This window comes from Monodelphis domestica, chromosome X (assembly GCF_027887165.1).
Source record: "Monodelphis domestica isolate mMonDom1 chromosome X, mMonDom1.pri, whole genome shotgun sequence".
NCBI classification, from domain to species: domain Eukaryota; kingdom Metazoa; phylum Chordata; class Mammalia; order Didelphimorphia; family Didelphidae; genus Monodelphis; species Monodelphis domestica.
The window spans coordinates 6,700,528-6,725,157 of NC_077235.1; the positions used below are offsets into that span (position 1 = coordinate 6,700,528).

General features: G+C 39.9%; 1 protein-coding gene and 1 long non-coding RNA gene across 5 annotated transcripts in view; one reads left to right on the top strand and one right to left on the bottom strand.

Moving 5' to 3' along the window:
• Positions 1-6,425, top strand: part of HTR2C (5-hydroxytryptamine receptor 2C) — a 149,344-nt gene extending 142,919 nt beyond the window's left edge. For all 4 annotated transcript variants that reach the window (XM_007507534.3, XM_007507535.3, XM_056809476.1 and 1 more), the window contains 2 exons: positions 745-945; positions 2,689-6,425. In XM_007507534.3, the coding sequence (XP_007507596.1) occupies positions 745-945; positions 2,689-3,629 (1,142 nt within the window). In that variant the 3' untranslated portion in view covers positions 3,630-6,425. The remainder of the gene's footprint in view (positions 1-744; positions 946-2,688) is intronic.
• LOC103096271 (uncharacterized) overlaps positions 1-24,630 on the bottom strand; it is a 155,090-nt gene that overhangs the window by 57,688 nt on the left and 72,772 nt on the right. The gene's annotated exons all lie outside the window — the stretch shown is intronic.

Sequence of the window (24,630 nt, forward strand, 5' to 3'; positions counted from 1 at the left end):
GTGTCCCAGTTTCACTGCTTAGCAGGAGTTCAATTCGTTGGAGGCTAAGAGGTCTTTAAGAGCTGGGGAAGTATCTCTAGAAGTCACCCTCTGGCTCCTCCCCTGGTGGCCATTTTCCCCAGGCCTCTAGAAAAATATGCTGGCTCATGTTCAGAGAGCTATGCTGTGGAACCTTCTGGGTCCTAACACACTTGTCTGGATTACCCACGAAGAAACTTTCCCAAACAAAACTGCCACCTGACTAACCTGGAAAGCAATTAGAAATGAAGAAAGCCAGTAGTTCCATATAGCCCTTGGAGGCCCGAACCCCAGCCAGAATCTAGCCCTCAACTGCCACCATGAGCCCAGTGGAATTGCAACCTCCTCACAAGGGATACCATGTACCTCCAATGAGGGAAAAAATGGGGCCAACATCTTTGACAAGTATGGAAGACAGATCATTCAGATTTCAGTCTCTTGTCTAATACACCCAAGCCACGTATCGCCATCAAGGAAACATTCATCTTTTCATTATTGCCAGTTTTTCTCAGTAATGCCATGGCAGGCTCAAATCTAGCACTTCTCCATGGACCTAAATACACCTGACTGTACCAATCAGACCAGGCATTTTCCTCATTTATATGTTATGCAGACCTGGCAAAGAAGAGCTTGAGAGTTCTTCTGGGTTCTTCTCCTCCCAGCACCGGTGTCAACTCATACTTAGCCTGTTCTTTCCCCCCTTTTGCTTCTTTCTTGGTTTCATAGAATACACTTGGCCTCTTCCGAAACAACTCTGTCCGATGTGGATCTCCCTGGATGTGCTCTTCTCGACTGCGTCCATCATGCACCTCTGCGCTATCTCCCTGGATCGCTACATTGCTATCCGGAACCCGATTGAGCATAGCCGCTTCAACTCTCGCACCAAGGCCATTATTAAGATTGCCATTGTCTGGACTATCTCGATGGGTAAGTTGTGCTGACTTTGCTCCTTAAAAGGTGATGTGTTGCCAACTGTCACAGGGTCTCTGTATGCAGTGGCCAACCTTTGTTCAGACACACCAGCTCTAAAAGCCCATAACAGAGAAGATCCTAGGGCATCTTTTTGATGATGTTAGTGTATTTATCTTCTGCATATCAACTAGGATGCTGAAGAGTATTAGAGAGGAGCCAGGGAGAGGGGTAGAAAGAGAAAGTTGCCCCCAAGGTCCTACCTGAAACCCAACCTCTAATGCACAACTGGCAATCATTTACATCCTATAGCTCTCGCCAGCCTATATGCTCTGGAGACTAGGAGAAGAAAAAAGCAAATAGGACTAGACTTTTTTCTAGGTTCTTGAGTTTTTAGAAAGGTACTAGCTAAATAACAGACTGCAGGAAACAGCCCACCCCAGAGACTCTAGCTGGGAGAGAGTGGCCCAGTTGACTTCTAGGATGCTTCTTGACCTCTAACTTTGAGAGAGAACATTCCTGCTCCCCTACTTGGCCAGGAGTCCCCTTTGGAATGATACTCACATGAATCTGTACTCCACTGGCTCATAGCTTAACAGATACTGTACATATTTTCCCTGAAAATGCAACTAGGAGGTGCTACCATAGATGGAGCACCAGACCTGAAGTCAAGCAGAAAGGCCAAAGTTCAAATTCAACCTCAGACACTTTCTAGATGTGTGAGCCTGGGCAAGTCTTTTCTCTTCTGCCTGCCTCATCTTTCTTATCTGTGAAATGAGGATAATGATAGCACCTGCCTCCCAGATTGTTAGATGGATCAAATGAGATTATAATTATAAAATGCTTAGTGCATTGGCTGGAACACAGTGGTGCCATATAAATGTTTACTCTCTTCCCCTCATAAACATCTCATTACAAAACTGTCCTCATGAATTCCAGCAATCAAGTGTTTGTATCCATTAATTTCTAAGAGGCAAACAGAAGCAGCATGTCTCTCTTGGGATCACTTTTCATCTAGTTTCACAGTTTACAAGGGGTCATAGCAAAATATTCTCCCACAACAAATTACTGACAGATCAATAACACCTAAATTCCAGAATTTCTTATAGGGGCCCCAGGTGAACAGAACCCTAATTCCCATTAACTACCATAATAAAAGGGGGAATAGTGACATCAAGAAGGAAGGAACTACAAATGGCCCCAAAATGGGACTCGTTTATCTTGTTCTCTGCCTCCCATATGCAGCATGAGTGCTTGTTATCTTATTAAAGGTAGTCCAGTAGCATGTTACCAGGCCCAAGGCCACCTCTCCCAATTCTGGCTTCAGTGATTGCCGACTGACATTCTGCTGTTTGTCTTAAAAAACGAGGACTGATGGGAGAGTCCATATAATGGTTATTTTACCCCAAATTGGGCTCTTTCCAAAATAGAAGCCATATCCAGACTGGTCTTTCTCCATTAAGTCAGTTGGAAGACCCTGTAATTGAAATAATTCTTCAGATGAGTTCAACCCATTTTCTACCCCTCAAACATACCTTGAGGAACTTTCTAGGAGACACAGACACACACTCTTCAGATTGGTATCCTGGTACCCACCAGGATCAGTTTGCTGAGCTTCAGAATCAGAGTCACTCATAATTCCATTGGGCCATCATGATGGATCACCTGCAGTGACAGCAACTGGGCCTAGGATATGGAATTGACCCAACTGGCATTTGCTCTTGGCTATTCACAATAATCTTTTTGTTGTCTTTTCTCTAGCTGTGTCTGTGCCCATCCCAATCATCGGTCTGAGGGATGAGAGCAAGGTCTTTGTGAATGGAAGCTGCACTCTGAACGAACCCAACTTTGTGCTGATTGGCTCCTTCGTGGCGTTTTTCATTCCTCTTTTCATTATGGTTATCACCTACTGCCTGACCATTCAGGTCTTGCAGGGCCAGAGCCAGGTGTTTGGGGGCGAGAGGCGTAGGAAGCGCTCCAAGTTTGGCTGCCTGCGGAGGGAGAGGAGTGCCAACAACATCTCCACGATCCACAACCCCAATGCCATTCGTATTATTTCTCCGGGCCATCGGGAGGGTTATCGTAAGGGTACCATGCAAGCCATTGCTAATGAGCGTAGGGCCTCCAAGGTGCTTGGCATTGTTTTCTTTCTCTTCCTGCTCATGTGGTGCCCATTCTTTGTCACTAATATCATGGCGGTTATGTGCACTCAGTCCTGCCGCAAGTCAACTCTTGATGAGCTCCTGAGTGTGTTCGTTTGGATTGGTTATGTGTGCTCTGGCATCAACCCCCTAGTGTACACCCTTTTCAACAAGACCTACCGCCGGGCCTTCCTTAAGTACCTTAGCTTTGGATGGCTGGGGAAAACCAAGAGCCCCCCCCGGCAGATCCCACTCAGTGCTGCTAACCTGTACCCCAGGGAATACCCTGGGAGGGACTTTGTCCCAACTGGATTTACCCCAAGGGAGTATTGCGTGACTCATGAGGAGGAGGAGGATGATGATGTGCCCCAGATTTATCCCCTTGAGGAGAGGTCCATTGAGGAGAGGTCCATTGAGGAGAGGTCCATTGAGGAGAGGTCCATTGAGGAGAGGCCCAATACTGAGTTGGTTGAGGTGGTGATTGAGATGGCACCTTGCTCTCCCCAGCCGATAGTTGAGGATACCTGTACTATGGTCGATGAGAAAGTCACTACCGTTTAAGGAGGTCTCGCCCCGAGCTTCGGCTCACCATGAAGGCCTGGCATAGGAAATCCAGTCGAGTGAATTAGAGCACAGGAGATTGACTCGCAAGAATTTCCTGTGCCATTTAGAGACCCCTGTAAATACAGCATTCTGAGCAAAGGTTTCTGAGTATGGCTTTACAATCTTGTACTTTGATTCATGCCTTTGAGTGAGGTTTAAAGTTTTATATTTACTGTACACAAGAGGTTTCTATAAGACAATTTACCTGAATCTGTTCTATTGGCGGACTAAAAAAAGTCAATTTCTTTTTAAGTACTGGAGGAAGAAAAGGGCTGTCTCTCTTGGGTGGCATTTCCCTCGAAACCCAAGAAGGTGCACGCAGCCATGGCCACAGGCCACACTAAAACCTACCCATCTGGAAGCACGTTTTTTTTTCCAGACTGACAGTAAATATATGCTTTATATTCTTGCTCTCTTCATGCACACACATTATCATGATGAGATGGGGTTCTGGCCTCAGTAACTCACCGGTGGCATTCATCCACCAAGGGGTTCTCCATCAGAGGTAGAACCAAGCTTTGTTCAATGTTGAGGCAAACCAAGACATCATCTGAAAGTTTGAGCCAATTTTATCAGTATTTGACAACAATGTTTATCTCCCAAATGTAGTGATATGCTACTATAGCAGCAAGGTAACTGGGACTGTGGAGTGGAAGGACAATAAGAGATACATACACCACCAACTTGTCACCTCCCGAGGACCACATTTCAAATTTGGATTTCGGCACCAAGTGATTGGAAATTAGCATTCTCTTGGTGGTCCTCGGTCAAAAAACCTAGTCCCACGATGGAGCTTGGTGATGCAATCCCAGCACTATCTACCCATTCTGGGATTTGAGATTCCTTGGGAGGTCAAACCCTTGATCCTACAATTCCTGATTGCTTTAGAGAAAAATCAAGCAAGCAAAAAAAATAATTAAAGGCAGACTTATAATACCTTCTAGCCTTATATTGACAGAGATTTTAGGAGAAAAAAAAATAAACTAAAAGAAAGAATCAAGTACCTCTCTTTAGGGCAAACTTCCGTAGTCCTTTCTCAAGCAAAGCTTAGAGCAGGAGTTTGAGGGGTAACACCTACAAAGTCAAGAGAAGGAGACTTTTCGAGTCTTAACTTGATTCAGTACTACGGAAGTAGGCCCTTGGAATGTCAATCTATCAAAATGCTTATCTGACTCTGGGAAAAAAGAAATACAGAGTTTCCATTGGATTTTTAAAAGCTAAAGTTATCTCCTGTTTGGATCCTTCCTCACACTAGCTAGTATAAGAAAAGGCTGCAGCTGATTTGTGCAAGTGGCAAGATTGTCATCGTATTATAATCATGTACAAGAAGTTAAGCCTTGTGACTAAATTGTGTTGTGTTCTAATTTGTGTGTTCTTCGCGGGTCTGCCGCTCTTTTAAGGATTCCATTTCAGTTCCATGACCATCCTCACTCAGAGCACCAACAACAGTGCTCGAGAATTACTCACGTCTGGTCATCCAGTCTATGCTGTGTGCAGAGTAGACAAGTGTCCCCAGTGATTGTGTCTCCGTGCGTGTGTCCATTTCACACAGATCTGTGGCTTTCCAGGAGGATTCCATGATGCTAGCTTATGCCCGACATTATTTGCACGGCCTCCGAGTGTACGTTCCAAACTCTGGAAACTGGAGGTGGCAGAATCTGAATATCCAGAACCCCTGGCCCTAATCTTTGATGGCTCGTGAAAAGTCCAATGTGAGATCACCAAGATAGTTAGAGAATGAAAACCAAGGGGCAGTGAGAGAGCCTCTGCACTGGTCAAAACCAGCGTGGCCTCAGCCTGCTTTGCAACACTGCCAGGTGTCGGTCATTTCTTCGAGCATGGATTTCTCCTTCTCCCCACCCCCCCCCAAAAAAAAGCGTCACCAGAAGGTCCAAGTCAACTTGCCCGTCTGCTCTGTCGAAACACGTCTAAGCGTTCCTACGACCAGCCGGACGAAATCCAGCTCGTCCGTCCCAAAATGACACAGTCTAAAGTAGCCCCCCCATGCGAACCACGTGTGTCGCACAATTCCATCTCTGTGTATTTCCGTACGGCAGAGTAGCTGAAACTCCAAGGGACTGAAACACACCTCCTTTAGCAGCCCTCAAGCTGATTTAAGACCCCTCCCTCCCCCCTGGTTCAGATCTGAAGTATTGAGAATCGGAGAAAATGGGAAACATCTTATTTCTTCTGTCAAATATAAAGGGCAAGCTCATAGCACATGTTAACAAGAGATCCTTTGAAAAACCCACAGACTTTCAATTGCACTAGCAATAAACTCCAACGATAACTAGCTTAGAGCACATTTGTGGACAGTCTCCATATTGTCACACAGTAGCATCAAGTAAATCTCACATGGTCATGGTTCTCTGACTCCTGTGCCAATCACCCATTTTCTGTGTTCAATATTAAACTAATATCTATATCGACAATTTCTCTTAATGTCTATTAACTATCCTGAATGTTTAAAAAAATTGAAAAAACTTGCCTGATAGATGTATTAATTGCAACCTAAATGTTCAATGAAATCTCTATATTGATGTAGAATTATAATCTCTATATTAGTGATAAGAACTAATGATTGCCTCGTAAATGCCCCCTCTCTCTCCCTGGCCCCTTGTCTGAAGGTAGCCTTTGTGAGTAGTCTCTAGGTAGCTTGCTGTCCCCATACCTGGTGCCTAGATATAGATCACTCGCACCAGATCTTTGTAACATTTTACTTAACTTATTAAATAAATAGTAAGTGTTCAGTTACTCTGGCTTCTGTAGTTTATTCTTTCGACACCAGAACACATCCAACCTTCACCCAAGCACACCTAAGGTGGCTTGAGCAGAACTTCACACACACACAAACTGTCTGCACCCCAGCAGTGCAAATACTTGGGGTCGGTAAGAGGCTACCAGAAGGAATGGCTCTAGTGCTGACTCTGACAAAAAGGTCACATCACGCCATGCAAAATATCCCTGAAGCCACCAAAACTCAATAAAGGCCGCCAAAGGAACTCTAAATCCACACCACCATGTGTCAGAGCACACACACACACACACACACACACTGCCCCATCCTGCTCCACTCTACTCTCCCTCCTAAAACGCAGAAGCAACATGAACATACTGGTGAGCTTACCCTGGGTTCTGACAAGGATGTCCATTATAAGCTATCCCTTTCCCTAGTACATCTTGGGCCAGACTCCCACCTACCTGATCTCTAATCTAGAACTCAAATCGGGAACATGCCTGGGAGATATTGCCCAAAATATTCCTCAATTGTACAGGCTGTCCCAAAGTCTTAGTGCACTTGTACCCCATATTAACAACAGCCCCAATGTATAAACTCTGAACCTTGGGACAAAATATCTTCTCATCACTAGTTCTTGGGTAATTGTATGACTTAATTACCTGTTGTAGATGTCAGCAGCTCCATATCCTCACCTCAAGGGAGCTGCCCGCCCCTTCAGCTAACAAAGCCCTACTATCAGGCTCACTGACCTTTCTCAATTCCCATCCCAGAGACCAGAAGGAGTATGTGGAACAGCCTCAAAACACCAGGGAAGGTGTCAGTTACCATTCTAGGCTTCAATGACAACGACTAGAAGCTGAGGGCTCCAGCCTCTACCAGTCTCTGACACCTGAGAATGAGAAGTGCGTGGCACTGTGGGAATACCTGGAAAGGGGTTATTAGCAGAAGAGATACTTGATCGGGCCCTATTTCTCTAAGATGTGCTTGAGGCACTTGAGGCGAAGGTGGAATGCCTAGACCAATTAGACTGCTACACTCTAGAAATACCCAAGGAAGATGGACCAATTGATTCACAGGAAGATGCTACGGGGCAACTAATGCAGCCCAATTCTCTCAGCTAAGAACTACAGTGTGACACATGTTGCTCAGAACTAGTGAAATTTAGTGGGTTGCACACTGGCAAACCTCTGGCCCTCCCAGTTTACCATTCACATCACAACCATGTGCAAGGCACTAGGGACACAGAGATGAAAATTCAGCTAGTACTTCCCCAGTTAGAAGTAACCAGCCATGGGGCTCAGCTTAGATATTGGGGACGAGAGAAGCTGGGAGATGACCCTTCTCACCATCCCTCCTTACCTGACCCCTGATTCTGAGCCTCAAGCCCACAATGGCACATCAGAAACGTCTTCACTTTAGGGTAAAGGCCACAAATGAGGCCAGGGTACAAGAAGAAACACAGCCCTCATCCAAAGATGGGTGCTGTTGGTCCATTTGGGGGGAAATGCAAGCTTATTTGCAGACTAGGAATAGTTTTCAAAGCTACACCCTATGCAAGTACAGGATAAGTATGAATGCCACCAACTGAGGAAAGGGGATTTGATGTGCCAAGTAAAAAGAGGGAGCGAATGACTCTGAGGTCCCACCATTCAAAGTCATACAGACACACACTGCCAAATTATATAGGTTCACCTACTCTCCTTCTGAAGGGATCCAGTCCAACAAAAAAACAAGCACTTTGCTTAGCCAAGAAGCATATAGCTTCATTCTTCCTCAGAAAAAAGGTGGGGGATTAGAAAGCACTCCTGGCTGCCATTACAGCTCCCAGTTAGTGGGCTTCTGTCTCCAGTATCAAGCATGTAGTACTTAGGAAGTCACCTGGATTTTGTGGAATAGGGTAGTGATGGTGAACCTTTTGGAGATGGAGTGTCAGGCACTACCTCCATCCACCCCCCAGACCAAGTGCCATGCCCACTCACCCCCAGAGATGGAGTGCCATGCCCCTCCCTCACACCAAGTACCAGGTCCTCTCTGCCCAGCCTTACCCCACACCAGGGAGGGAGGAAGCATTCCCATTGGACTGCTGGGCAGAGGAATGAGTAATGTCCTCAGCAAGTATAGGGGGGGGGGTTGCCCAAGCACTCTGCACATCCATCTCTGCCACCTGTGAGCCTCCCCTCCCCTTATCCCCTGTGCTCTCCCATTGGGCTGCTTAGTGGGGGGGCATGAAAAAATGTCATAATACATGGTGGAGAGGAGGAAGGGAGCAGCTCCACCCAAGTCCCTCTGCCTTTCTAACTACAAACTGATGGGGGGCAGTCACATGACCACAGAGAACACGCTGCGTATCACCTTGATCACCCATGCCATAGATTCACCATCAGTCCTGGAATGGGGGAATGACATACAGACTGGTATTTTGGAAGCTATGTGGAGGATGGATGGGAAAAGGGAGAGACTTGAGACAAGCCGACAAATCTGAAGGTCACTGCAATAGTCCCGGGGAGAGATGATAAAGGCCTATGTTGGGGTGGTGGCTATGTGAGCTGAGAGACAGGGGTACATGCAAGAGATACTAAAGGAGGCAGAATCTATGAGATTTGATAGCTATATAGAGTGAGGGGACATGGAATTGAAGGAAAAGCTGAGGTTACCAGGGAGATTAGATGCTGAATTTTGGTGCTCTCTACAGAAATATGGAAATTTGAAAGAGGTATAGGTTTGGAAACGAAAAAGATAATTCACTAACATCTTTTATGTAAATTACAACTATCCCTACCTATACATTCTGCCATATTCCAAAGGGCAAAGAAAGGTTTGGGGTTTTTCCAGAGCACAGAGCCTATTTCTTGGGTGCCTGACCAAAGACAGAAACTGATATCAGAAGGCAAAGGCTTCTGGAAGCCTTTTTTTTAATTCTGGAAGGAGGAGAGGGCTATTCCCAATGGTATCTGCTTAGTTGTGGTTGGTGCATGTAACTGCCCAGAGAGGCCCACTACCAGCTCCTAATGAGGGGTGTTGTGAGCTTGCTCATGAAAAGGAAGGGGTGGCATTTGGCAATGTGGGAAAATAAGGTAGGAATGAGCTGAGAGTCAAAATTGGCTCTCTCAGGGACGATGGGACGTGATCCATCTTCTCATCCTTTGTTTAATCATATACTCTTTGGGTTCAGGTTAAAACTGCCAATTTGAGGCCAGAATAGAGATCTTCAGCTTCATTCGGTCCCCCATGCGTCATTATCAATATCTTCTAGGACATGTTTCTATTTAAGTGTGAATCTGGCCATAGACTTAATGATATTAATTATGAATTATCGATAGAAGGAAAGGAAGATGAGGGAGATTGAGATCTTCCAACCTAGTTCCCCATTTTGCTGCTTGTCCTCCAGTAGCTCTAAGCAGCACCCCCACAGAAGTAAAACAGGGTGACCAAAGAAGTAGTCATTCTGAATTCCTGCCACCCCACCCTCCATGCTGACGTTGCACCCTGATGTTCAGGCTGACATCAGGATGCTGGAGCCCTTTAGGAGGATAGCAGATGCCTAGCTCATGCAGGGTGGTGGTAGATGCCTGGAAGGTAGGTGGAGCTATTTTTCCCTCACACAGATATTACTGTTGAAGAAAAAGGAGCTTCCAGAGATAAACCACGACTTATAAGTTATTTGCGGGTTCTTTGGAAAGTAGCCTGTCTTTTGATCAGCATCTTCACAATAACCTCAGAGGGAACAATTAAGGCATGTTTTATCTCATCTCTGTTCCAGCATACATTTCCTCAGACGTTGCCTCACCAGCTGCAAATCTAAGAGGTTCAACCTTGGGTTGAGCTTGAAGATGTCGTTTACCAGCAGCAAAACCGGGCTGTAAGACAGACTTGAATTTCAATCTGAAGTTGCCTTCTGCCAATAGACTTCCACCTTCTACCTTTTTTCCTACATGTAATAGCAATAATCTTCTGTTTGACTTCATCAAGATCATTAGTATGGCTGGTTTTCTTGTTGTTGTGATGGTGACAATCACAACGATGCACCGTGTTTTCTGTAGAGCTCGGCGCCTAACTGCTTCATAAGTGAAGTCGCCTACGCTGAATCACCCAGACATCCAGCTAGATTTATGGGACCTCAAAACAGTATCTAAAAGCCATTAACTACAACAGACAGATTCTTCCTGATAATAGAATCTGCTCAGTTACTCGGATTATATGAATCTGATCCTAATGACCAAAACAGAATGTAGTGCAAACACACACACACACACACACACACTATAAGGTAATCTAATTAATGAATATTGATAGAAAAATTAATTGGTCTTTTAGTAAAAAATCCATATGTAAAAAGTTATTCATCACCATGAGGTGTGATGCCCATGAGGGAGGCAAAGACTTATTTCTTTAGGAAAATGTCACATTACTCCTTTCACTTTGTAACCAAAGTTTTAAAATGAGTTTTTAAATGTATAAAATGTGGAGGTTGGACGACTTGGTCTTTATCAACTCTAACTCCGAATCAAAGCTTTCAATTTCTTTTTTTGGCCTGGACTCCTTTGGGCAGTCTGGGAAATTGAAAGGACACCTCAGAAGCATTAAAATACACAGGGTTATAAAGAAAATCAATTCTATTTAAAGGATTAAATGATTGAAATGACGTTAAAACGATCCTTTTAAAAATTCACTAAGTTAAGGACTCCTCTTCTAAATTTAAGATTTGCTTTGACCAAGTAAAGTCAAACTTTGTCTTACGTGACCAATGCATGCTAAGTATCTTTGTACAAGTTTAAAATTGCACATAATGGGGAACCCTGTTATTTAATAAGTACTCTTACACGAATAGACACTTTATTCCTCTTGGAATGATCATGAATAGCGTTAATTAAACAAAGAGAAATGCTGCACTAATGTGGACAAGTACGAACTCTGCATAGAGACTGTAGGAGGGAATGTTTGGTACAAAATAATGTCATGAGTCACACTGATGTTTTAGAGCAAGAATGGGTGTGATTGTGTGAATTTTTGCCACTTAGGAAAATGATGCAGATTTAGTCATTAAAATGTTTTATTTTCTGCCTGTATTATTTTTCAGTTTTCCATCAAATATACCTGATTTGATGAGTGTTGAGTTTGTGTAAAAAGAGATCTTAATAGATTTTTATCTTAGTTGTCTTAATTACATGTAGATTTCAGATTATAATAAAAGTTTTCATTTCTAATAATTTACCGTATCTTCTATTTTAGTTCATCGTGTCCTAATTTGTTTAATTTTCAAGACAATCAAGCCTGCTGTTCATGGTCACATCTATTCCATGCCTAATTATATGCTTCTCTTGTTTTTTCATATCTGTGATTGACAATATCTTCTATTTTTTAATTTTTAGTGACTTTTTACATATGAGAAGTTCAAGCATTTGGTATTTATTGTACTATGATGTAAAAGATGCTGATAGAAATCTTGGGTGGTTTTCATGTTTTGTAGCAATTTTTGTGGAATGTAGAGGCCATTTCCTTGTAGTTTGCATAGTATAGTGGTAGTCTCTTGACAATTGTCTTTGTGCATTATCATCTACTGATGCACCCTCACGTGACTTTGAAGTCCAAAGACTGAGGCGCAGAGTTTGTGGCACATGGGGCCTGGTGTTTAAAGACGCAGAGGTTCTTCACTGCATTCGTAGCTCGTCTATTCTCCTTATTTAATTTATTGTTTTCCTGTACCTAATAAGTTTTATCATGGTGGATTTGTTGAATCATTTGAGATTTGGTTATCACAAGCTTCCCCGTTTCTCTTTCCTTGGAAGCTTGCCTATTTTCCTTTTAGTATCTTTAGAATACTTTCAGAGAGTACAATTAAGCCATCCCCCCCCATCTGCTTTCTATTCTATTTTACCTGATAGCATCCTTAGCATCTGTTAGTCAAGGAAGGTCCACTTTGGTAGAGATTTAAACAGGCTCCTAATCTGAAGGAAATCACAGTTCAAGGGTAGAAAGATGGGGCCTGAAGTCAGACAGAGCTGGGTTCAGAATGCTAGAAGCCAGATGCTCACTATTAGAACAATTTAACTCCATCTTTCTATATACTCCGGTAGTCAAGTTCGACTAGATCTAGGTAAGATCACTGTCTTTTGAGACCATATCAATTCCTCGCCAAATTCTGCCCTGTTTCCCTTCCCTTTGCTTGCGTAATTACCTGTGAAACATGTAAACGTTCTTTTCTAGAAATGGCTGTAATCTTGGGAGTCGCTGGAATTCCTTTGTCGGTGATGTGAAAAGTGATGCTAGCACTGCATTTTAGGCCAAGAGGCTTCTCCTTTCTTGTCCTTGCAGCTTGTGGATTGGGGTTTAGGAAGGCAGTGGAGACTTAGAACATTTGTTTCTCATCTAATCTCCTCATTGACTCTATTGTTTTCTAGTGCCAGCCAAGTTTCATTGTGGCAGATACTTAGCTAGTATTCAAAAACAGTAGAGTAAATGTCCAATTGTGGAATAATTTGAGAACGATTGGTAACATGGCCAGGGTGTGTCCCACTTTGGTTTGGAAGTTCGCCTTTCTTTCTCATGACGTCTCCCAAATAGTCCTTCATCTTTTTGCTAGCATTTTCCTGATAGCATCCTTAGCACCTGCGCATTTGCTTTCACTGGAAGCCTGTATCTCATTCTCTGAGCATCTTAGAGGGAACAATTAAGGCATCTCTTACCTCATCTATTTTCTCTCATCCATTTCCTTGATGGCTTCCTTTACGGCCCTTAATCCAAGAAGCTCAGGGGTAACAAGCCTGGGCTCCAAGTCAGTCAGAGCCCAGTCTCGATCTGCCAACAGAGTCCCAACCATGTCTCTCTCCTATCTATTCTCCATGCTTGCACTAGCAAGAATTTGAAGTTGATGTAATTAAGATCATTAGCATGGCTATGTCAGATCTCATCTATATTGTGCGTAATTGTGTTTTTTCACTTTTCCTTCCATACCTGTGAATGACAAGTGAAAAAGTATCTTGAGAAGATGTGGAATGTATTATATAATGTGATAGTCATCTGTTAGGTAGAATGCTTTTCATTTGTTTTACAGCAATATTTGTGGAATGGAGAGACCTTGGTAGAATACTTTGTGATTTGGTTCTAAGAAGATTATCTGTTTCTTACTTTTCTTAGAACATTGGCTTTGTTTTTTTCAGCGTGCTTGGAATTCTCACCCCTTAAATATATATGTTATTTTACCGACGACATCCTTAATACCTCTCAGTCAATCAAGTTTCATTTCTTTAAAGCAATATTTATGGAAAGGAGAGAACCTTTTTGTAGAAAAAATTATGATTCAGTTGTAAAAAAGTATATCTGGGTTTTTTGCTTTTCTTAGAAGCTTGACTATTTATATTAGTGTGGTCAAAAGACTTAATACATTTTGTGTGTTACTCATTTGATCCTTGGTTTCCCTAATCAATCAAGTTTCACTTCAGATGGAGATCGATGCTGGTGCTGTAACTCACAAGGTAAAGAAGGGTAGTGGGGGATCATGGGTTCAAAGCTTGATGGTACACAGTCAGGATGAGAGAAGAGGAGAAGCCTACCCTACTAACTTGCATTCTTTCTATTTTCAAGTTTTTTGAGGTTTGCTCCAAAGTAAACAAACTCCATCTCTCTCCTACTTGTCTATACTTGGAAGTTGTATTCTATTCAGTTCCTCTGACCAATCCCTGTCATTTCTCAGTTAATAGCGATTTCAGTCTACTCTCAACCTAGAAGAAGCTGTGACTGAGTGGATAAAGCACAAGGCCTGGAAGGTATAAGAGAAGAGTTCAAATCCCCTAGAATGGAAAATTGCTTTTACAAGACTCTTCAGCATGATATACTAAAACCAATAAATTTAAGAAACAAAACTTCAATGAGTTGGAAAAAGAGATACCAGAGCTCACCAAAGAAAATAAAATAACTTTTAATAATAAATAATTAATTAAACAATAAAGAGATAACTCATTAAATATCAGAATTAGGCAAGGGGTAGCTGACAACTTCTTAATACAAGAAGACTAAGACAAATAAAACTAAATCAAAAAAAGGGAAAAATAGAACAGAATAGGAAACATGAGCTACTTTTTATTTCAAAATGAATTATTTATTATTATGAATTATTTTCTTTGGTGGTTTCTAAGTATAGGAAAACGTAAAGAATCCTAGAGAATTAACCAAAAAAACAATCAAAGCAAGTAACAACTTTAGCAAAGTAGCAGGATATAAAATAAATCCCAACAGCCAAGAGTAAGAAAGAGATTATCCATTTGAAATAATTGTGCAGAGTATAAAATACCTGGAAGTTTACGTGCCAAGATAAACTCAGGAACTATATGAACACAAGTGTAAATTACTTTTCACACAAATAGTCAGATTTAAACTACCCCTGTTTCTTCTACCTATCCTCTTCTCTCTCTCTCTCTCTCTCTCTCCTCTATCTCTCTACTCAATCTCTCATTTCTCCTCTATCTCCACTCCCTTCCTCTCTCTTCTCCCCTCCTTTATCTCTCTATTTCTTCTCTCCTTTTGCTATAACTCCTCTCCATCACCCCATCATCTCCTCTCTATATCTATCCCTTCCTTCTTCTATCTGTAAACATAACTCATAGCAACAAATAATTAATTAAATAATAATAGACATTAGAAAATAGAATTGAGCAAGGGGAAGCTGACTTGTTAAAACAAAAAATAATAAAACTAAATGAAAAATGAAAAAATGGAATATGAAAGATATTATTACAAAAGCAAATAACCTGGAAAACAGATCAAGGAGAGACAATATAACAATTTTTGGACTACCTGAACATTATGATAAAAAAAATTAGATAGTATACTTCAAGTAATTAACTAGAAGATAAAGTAGAACTTAAAAGAATCCACCAATCACCACCTGTATGAGACTCCAACAGGAAAACTCACAGGAATATTATAGCTAAGTTGTGTATTTCTCAGTTTAAGGAGAAAATACTACAAACATCCACAAAAAAAGTAAATACTATGGAGCTACAATCAGAGTAATACTGAGGTGGCCTAATTTTTCCTTTCCATGGTATTCTGAGGCTGGTGAGAGAAAGAGAGGCAAGAATAAATCTAATCCCTCTTCTCCATGACATTCTATAGAGGATAGCTCATGTTCCCTCTTGATTCTTCTCTTCTTTAGCAAAAATAGGATGAATTGCTTCTACCTAAAGCCATCAATAAACATTATATGTTTACTAGAGACAAACTACAAGCCTACCCAATCAAATTAGGATGCCACTTATACTACTACTATTCAATACTGTACTAGAAGTGCTAGCGACGGCAAGAAGAGGAGTGGGGGAAGAAATTCAATGAATTAGAATAGGCAATGAAGAAATAAAGCTATCATTATGCAGATAACATGATGTATATATACTTAAAGAATCAACCAAAAAACTAATCAAAACAAGTAATTTTAGCCTAGTGGAAGGATATAAAAGAGACCCAAATCAATCATCAGTATTTCTTCATTATATGAAGTTCAACAGTCAAGAGATAGAGGAAATTCCATTCAAAGTAACTGTAGACAGCACAAAATACTGGAGTCTACCTGCCAAGACAAACTTAGAAACCATATGAACACAACTGCAGTATACTTTTCACATGAATAAAGTTAGATTTAAATGATTGAGAAAACATTAATTGTGCATAAAATAAATAAAAATGACAATTCTGCCTGAATTAATTTAATTATTAAATTAATTAATAATTTTAGCTTACTATTTGACAACTGCAAAGATCCAAGCTTTTGGAAGAAAACAAAATACTCAACAAAAACTACCAGATAAAGTAGAAAACAGTATGTTAAGAACAAGCCATAGACAAACATCTTGTGCCATATACCAAGATAAAGATAAAATGGATATATGATTTCGAAATACAGTATGACCATAAACACATTAGGAGAGCACAAAAAATGCACCTGTCAAGCTTACAGATGAGGGAAGAATTTAAAATGACATTAAAATTAAAAACAAGACATAGAGATCATTATGAGATATAAAATAGATAACTGGCAATGTTAAATATAAAGCTTTTACACACACACACACAAACTAATGCAATCAAGATTAGATGGAAAACAAACTGGAAAAGCAATTTTTATAAGTGTCTCTGATAAAAGGCTCATTTCTCAAATATATGAGAACTGAGTCAGATTTATCAGAATACAAGTCATTCCCTAAATGACAAATCATCAAAAGATCTGAACAAGCGGTTCTCAGATAATGAAATTAAAACTACCTATAGTCATGAAAAAATGTTCAAAATCACTATAGATTAGGGAACTGCAAATTAAAACAACTGAAGTGTTACCTCTCACCTATCTTCTCCTCAATCTACTTCTATATCTCTCCCAGACTGTATCTTTTTTCTCTCCTCTCCTCTACCTGTCCTTTCCCCTTCTGCTTTCCATATCTCTACTCTCTCTCCCCTCTTTTCTATATCTATCTTCCCTACATCTTTTTCTTCTATCTCTCCTTTCCCTCTTCTCTGTTCTGTATTCTATCCTTTTCCCAATTCTCCTCTCCTCTATCAATCTGTCTTTCTTGTATCTATCACTCTTCTCCTCACTTAATATCTCTACTCCATCTCTCTATTCTGCTGTCTCTCTTTTCTTCCTATCTTTCCCTCCTTATCTCTCCTATATATTTCTGCTCTTCTCTCTTTATCTGTTTCTCCATATTCTCTTCTCCATCTCTATATTCTATCTCCTCTATCCTATCTTCCCTATTCCTCCATCCTCTCCTCCTTTCTATTTCTATACTCTATTCCTCCTCTCTCCTATTCTATTTTTCTCCTCCTCTATATCTATGCTCTATCTTTCCTCTCCCCTATTTCTTTTCTCCTCTTTTCTATATCTATCTCCCCATCTCTTCTTTACATCTTTTTATATATCTCCTCTCCTCTATTACTCTCTCCTCTCCATTTCTATACACTATCTCCTCTCTCCATATCTCTCTCCTCTTTATATCTACTTTGCCTCTCTCTTCATCTCTCCTCACTAGTCTCCCCTCTCTTTCATCCCTCTTCTTTATACTCTGTCTTCTCCTTTATTAATCTCTTCTCTCCACTCCATCTTTTTACCCTATCCTCCTATCTCTTTTCTCTACCCCTCTTTCATCTCTCCTCTAATCTCTTCTCCCCTCCCCTATCATTCCATCCTTTCCTTTATTTCCCCTCCTTACTATGTCTGTACTTTATATGTCCCTTCTATTTCTTCCCTCCTCCTCTCTCCATCTTCCTTCTTTCTACCTATTTCTCCCTTCCCATGCCCTCTTCTCTTCTTTTCTCTAAAATTCTCTTTCCTCTCTGCTATCTCTCCTCTTTTGTTTTCTCACCTCCCTATCTATTTCCTTCTATTTTTCTGTCTTCTCCTTTATCTCTATACCCTATCTCTCCTCTCCAATATCTCCCCTATATATATGCATATGTATATATATATATATATCCTCTCTCCTATCTCCATAATCCATCTCTCTCCTCTCCCTCTTCTCTTTGTATTTTCCCACCTTTCTACATCTATACTTTATTTCCAATCTCTCCTGTTTTCTACCTCTCCTCTTCATGTCTCTCCCATATTCTTGTCTCCTCTATCTATCCTTCCTCTCTTCTATGTATTCTTATCTCCTATACTCTTATCTCCCCCTCTATCTTTCCTATTCTCTAACTCCCCTCCTTTCTATATTTATATTCTATTTCCTCTCCACTCACTATCTCTATACTCTTTCTCCCTTCCTTTTTATAGCTATGCTCTATCTTCTTTTCCTCATTTCTCTTCTCCCCTCTATTTCTATCCTCTATCTGTTCTCATGTCTCCTTTATTTCTATACTCTATCTCTTCTTTCTTCTATCTCCCATCTTTCCTCTCCTCTTCCCTCCTTTTTATATCTATACTCGGTCTCTCCTCCTGACTCTTTTATCTTTCCATTAACAGTCTTTTCTCTTCCACCTGCCCTCTACCTCTCCCTGCCATCCACTGTATTCTGGCAATGTGCTGTGAGAGTTACAAAGATAATTAAGACATGATAAAAATATAATCAGTTGTGATCTATTTTGTTTCTATTGCCTTAATGTGAATAAAAAACTATGGCTAAGTTCTACTCCAATCTTATTTATATGTTGTCACAATTTAGTATTTATAACTGCAAATTTTTCTTGAACAAATAATGCCCATTCTAATGGAGATGATTATTGTCATTAAGTTTTAATGACAAAATCATGGAAGAATATGTTTTTATCAGATTACTATGAGTTATGCAACTGAAGATGCAAACATCAGTAAAGATTCATGTTGTCCAGAGAATGATTCTTCACTCTCAGGGCCCACATACTAACAGAAGACAAGAAGGGAGAGAGGATCAACTAGATAATAATAATAGATAACTCACTAACAATCAGAATGGGGCAATGGGAACCTAGCAACTTCTTAATTCAAGAAGACTAAGATGAAGAAAACTAAATCTAAAAAAAGGAAAAAATAGGAGAGAATAAGAAACCTGTGATTTTTTTAATTTAATGAATTATTTATTATTGTGCTCTTTTGGTTTTAATGAGTTATTTTCTATGGTGAGTTCTAAGTTTAGGAAAGTAGGAAAGAAATGGAGCTTGTTAGAAGCAATCCTCAAATTATGAGCAGACTAAGACAGTAGTATGAAAGTTACTGAAAACAGTAAAGGAAGTGAGTAGAGGCCCAAGGATAGAATGCAAGGGTCTGGGGTAGTACACAAGTTACTCTAAAGAGTATGAAGAATACAGGATCAGATGCAAGTTACAACTCACTTTGGGGCAGATCTTGAAAGAATCCATCAAACACCACCTAGAAGCAACCCCAACAAGCAAATTCACAGGAACATTAGATCTAAGTTGTTTTACTACCAGTTTAAGAAGAGAATACTACAAACGACTAGAAACAATTTAAATACTGTGGAGCTACAATCAGTCACCCAAATAGTTAATAAACACAATAGAGATTTTTAAAAATTTAACTTTCCATTATGGCCAGGTGAAAAGGCAGAAAAAGAAGGGAAGTTAGAAAGAAAGGGAAAAGTAAGACAAGAAACTGGTTCCTTCCCTGTTGCACAAAAAAAATTCTCAAGTACCTCCCATTTGTTAAAAATAATAACAAAAAACTTGAACTGGAGCCTGCCACCTACTCAAGCACTCTTTCCCATAGTTCTCCTTTTCTCAACCCAAATCTTAAAACAAGCCATCTACTCTTGTTGGCTCCATCCCCCTCTCTCATCCCTCTTACTAACCTTTGTTGTCTGGCTTCCCACCTCATTGTTCAACTAAAATGACTCTCTCCAAAATTAATACCTATCCTTAATTGCCAGATCCCATGGTCTTTTCTCCATGATCTCCCTTTCCATCCTCTTTGAAGCCTTTGACACTGTTGCCCACCCTTTGCCAATGGCTATGTGCTCTTCTCTGGCTCTTTTGTGATCCAGCTCTCTTCTTGTTTCTCCTAAACCAAGTTCTGCCTGTTCCTTCTTAGTTTCTTTGACTGGATCATCAGACATATTATACAGAGCCCTTAATTTCCAGTGTTTCCCAAAGGTATGCCCTCTTATTTTCTCTAACCTTAACAGCTCCTAAGGGTTTTATAAGCATCTCTATTCAGATGATTACCAGATATCTATATTCAGCCCTAATCCCTCTTCTGAAACTGGAGCCTCGAGTAGTGAGAGCAGGCCCCAATAAAATCTGAGCCATCAGCTAGAAATCACAGCATGTAATCTGCTCCTCAGCATGAGAAAAGTAAACTTTTCCCCCTCCCCAAATACTAAATGTCCAGTCAAGAAAATAATACAGGAATTCTGAGAGAAGAGCATACAATATTGGGTCATACATTGATATGCTGACACGTGATTTATTTCCTATAGAAAACACCGCTTAGAGCCATAACGCTATCTACATCCATTGTTTCCATTTTGTAAATCGTTGCCAATCATGGTTCCTGAAAAAGGCTTACCTAATTCTTTAGTCTATGTCATTTTACCTATAAATTGTGCACCCCAAACGCCAGCCATCCTGAGTCCATTTGCATTCTTACCCCTTGGGATCTCCAACCAGGTGGTCCCCAGTGGGCCTGACATGAGATCCATTCCTGAATCACCTACTGCCTATTAGTCTTAAACTTACCTAAAATGGAACTCCTTATGCTTACCTCTAAACTCTACTTTTCAACTTCCCTATTTCTATGAAGGAGATAACCATCCTTTGTCTCCCAGATTCAAAATTTCATTGCCTTCCTCAATTATTCATTCTCCTTTACCCCCACAGGATTGAACAATCACCTGCAAATTATGCTGTTTCTACCATAACACCTTTTGCAACCATCTCTTGGTCTCTCCTCATATGGCACAACTCTAGGCCAGGTTCTTTCCACCTCTTGTCTGGATTATTCCAGTAGCATTGGTTTCCCTGCCTGCAGTATTCACTCTCCACACATCAAGGTGATTTTCCTGAAGAACGTGTTTGACCATATACATCCCTCCCCTACTCAAAGTCCAGAGGCTTCCTAGATTCTAGGATAAAATATGTGTTTCTCTCGCATTTAAAGTTCCTTACAACCTGGTCAAATGGTCGAACCTTCTCATCATGTTATACAGTACTAGTTTCTATGCATTCAGAGTACATCCAAACTTTCCTACTGGGCCTATAATATCATTCAACAATCCTTCCACTGGAACCCCTAGCTCATTTCCCACAGAAACTATTCCAACTCTTCTCTACTCTCTTCAACCTCTCTCCTATTCAGTGTCAACCCATATCTTATCCTTATAGAAAATAAGCTACTCTCCTACTTTCAATTTAATAACTTTATTTGCAAACCACTGGAGATCCAAAGACAAAAAAAGTAGTTTTTATCCTCAGGGAGTATATGTTCCACTGGGAAGAAACAGCATATTCAAAAACAAGTGCAATAAATGCCAAATATATCCAAGGTTATTATGGGGAAAAGGACACTAAAAACCAAGGGCCTGAAGAAAGGCTTGGAAAATGTAGGAGTTGGAACTTGAAAGGAGTTATGCCAGGAAGCCAAAGTGAGGAAGGATAATTACCAATTACCTACTGGAAATTTTTCAATGGATGTCTCGTAGACATCTTAAACTCAGCATGTCCAAAATGCAACTTAACTTATCTTTCCCTCTGGATTCTGATTTCAAACTTCCCTATTTCTATAGAGGAAGCAGCCGTGTTAGAGAGAGAGTCTGGACAAATGTCCAGGGGGCAGGAGATGAAATACTGTGCATAGAGAAATGGGCGGTAAGTGAATTCAGGTCAAAGCATTTTTCTTAGTTTAGATCCATATCAAACTTTTGGCATGTTTACTTCTCTAACCCCCATTTCCAGAGCTTTACCTGTTAACTATGGACAGAATTTACCACTGGCCTTTGCCAGCTTACTTATTTCTCAGTCTATTTTTCTTTTTCTTTTCTTTTCAGCTTGAATTTTTCTATCTCTACCTCTTCCCTTACCCACTGAGAAGGCAAGAAATACATTATTCCTTACACACATGAAGTCATTCAAAATATTTTCACATGTACCGTGTTCTGAAAAATAAAAGAAAAACAAATATGCTTTGATCTGTACTCTGAGCTTATCATTTCTCTGTCTGGAGGCGGATAGCAGTTTATATCTTGAGTCCTTTGGAAATCTAATAGATCATTCTACTGATGAGGGTTACTAAGTCTTTTTCAGTTTATTCCCTTTACAAAATTGTTGTTACTGTGTAAATTGCTCTCCTAGTTCTGCTCACTTCACTTTGCATCAGTTCCCAGATTTTTCTTAAACCACCCTCTTCATAATTTCTTACAGAACAATAGTATTCCATCACATTCGTATGCCATAACTCGTTCAGACATTCCCCAATTAATGAGCACTGACTCAGTTTCTAATTCTTTGTCACCTATAAAGAGCTGCTATAAACATCCTTATGAATACATGTCCTGTTCATTTTTAAGCCTAGTTTTCTAAAACTTAAAACTCACATTTCCATTATGCCCTTTGCCAATCTACATCTTCTCCCCTACCACCCTCAATGACTTATCTATTTGATTGTCCTTCTTTAAGAAATGACTCCTGGTTTTTAAATCAAGCTGTTCTTTAATTATCTGTTACATTTTGGGCTTTCACTCCCTTCATATCCTCCCCACCAAACACACTCTCTCTTTCTTTCTCTCTCTCTCTTTCTCTCCCTTTCTTCCTCTTTCTCTCTCCCCAATTGGTCTGTAGCTTTGTTCCGCTTTGTTCCTTTTCTCGTGGCTTTACATCCAAGCTGACATATTTTATTTTCTCTCCTTCATTTGAACAGCCTCATCAATCACTCAAGCCTAGATCACTATATTGGCTTTCCATGACAAGCTTGGCTGCACCACATATCTTTCAATACATATTATTGTCACTTTCTTACATACTTTTTATATCTGCTGATTTCATGGCTGAGTAGACTGTTTCATTTCTGGGTCTTTTGATAAGCTGCTATAATGCGGTTTTCTTCTTTTCTTTTATTGTGCTCTGAAAATACAATCCAGATTCCTTTCTACCAACTTGAGTTTTTATTCCTTACAGAATATATGGATTGTTGTGAGGACTTCAAGTGTACATTCCGCAAGTCGCTAATTCCATTCTCTCCATGTACCTACTTACTCTAGTTTCAGAGTCAGTTCTCTGAACAACTTGGATTTGTCACTTTCAGATGAGGATATTGTTTACCTTCTACTAGATCGTTTTATTCTAGCTCCACGGATAATATAATAATTGTAGCCACCAATTGTGTTGGTGTCTAAAAAAATAGAAATCATTCCCTGTCCATAATTTATTTGATCTTTTTCCATGATCAAATGCTATTTTTGTCCCTTTTAATTTTTTCTCTGCTAAATTCCACTTTTGGATGCATTTGCTCCCACTACTTGTTCAGTGAATTTGCATCACAATCATGGGATCATAAAACTATTATTCCCATATATGTACAGAGGATGCTAAATCTAGAGCTGGAAGAAAATGCAGAGGCCATCTGGCTAAATCTCTTACTTTTTCAAATGACAAAATGACAGGGTTTAAGGAATTTAAGTCAGTTTCCCAAGGTCACACAGATTGCATATAGAGGTGGATGTGAGTCCAAGTTCTTATTGCAGAGGCAATGCTATTTCTACTCTACCAAAATGATATTCCAGCCCACATGTCTATTTCTATCTAGCTGGGCAAGTTAAACCTTAAAGCTCAATGGAAACAGTAGTTATTGTTATTCTACATAAAGAATTAACACTAAAGGATACTGGCAACATCACCATCATACTAGCATTCATGTAGCACTTTAAGGTTTGCAAAGAATATATACTAACCCATTTGATCCTCACAACAATTTTGTGAGGTAGATGCTATCATCCCCATTTTGCAAGTGGGAAAATTGACTTTAAAGTGACAAAGAGATTAAGTGAATTGTTCATCTTCATACAGATAGAAAATATAACTTCAAATATTCATAGAGCATCAAAATGAGAAGCTAGAGAAGTCTATTATACTTTAGGTTAATGGAGAAAGTCATGGGTAATAACCAACAAGATTATAGTAAAAATAGACATGATAAAACTGCATTAAATGTGCCCTCAATAGCCAATTAAAATCAATATTTATTGATATGGACCAAAAAGCATAGTATTTAAATACTTAAAGGAAAAGTTCATCAAATTATAGAAATGGAGAATAAAAAACCAATAGTGAAGAAACTAATTGTCACTTTTTCAGGTGGAGACAAATCTAATAAAAATATATGAAAGAAGTTAAGGGTCTGAATATAACTTTTAAAAATTAGAGATGGTGGTTCTCTGGCCATTACAGAATGGGAACAGAAAAGAGTTTAAGTATTTCTCTTCTGTGCATGACCCTTTCATAAAAATTGAGGGGCACCTAAAGAGCAGAAAATCAGAAACACTAAACACATCCTTTGGTGACCAAAATATAGTAAGAATTATATTAAGATATCTTTTTAGAAAATTTAAAATAAAAATCTAAATAAGAAACAAAGAATTAGTGGGCAAAAGAATAATTATTAAAATTTCATAACAAAAATAATGGAATGTAACTGAAATATTCTATTGGGGAAAATTTATGGCTCCAAATATTTACATTACCAAAAGAAAAAATAAGTAAATTAATTGAGCGTGCAATTTTTAAAATTAGAAAACTAACAAATTATGCCCC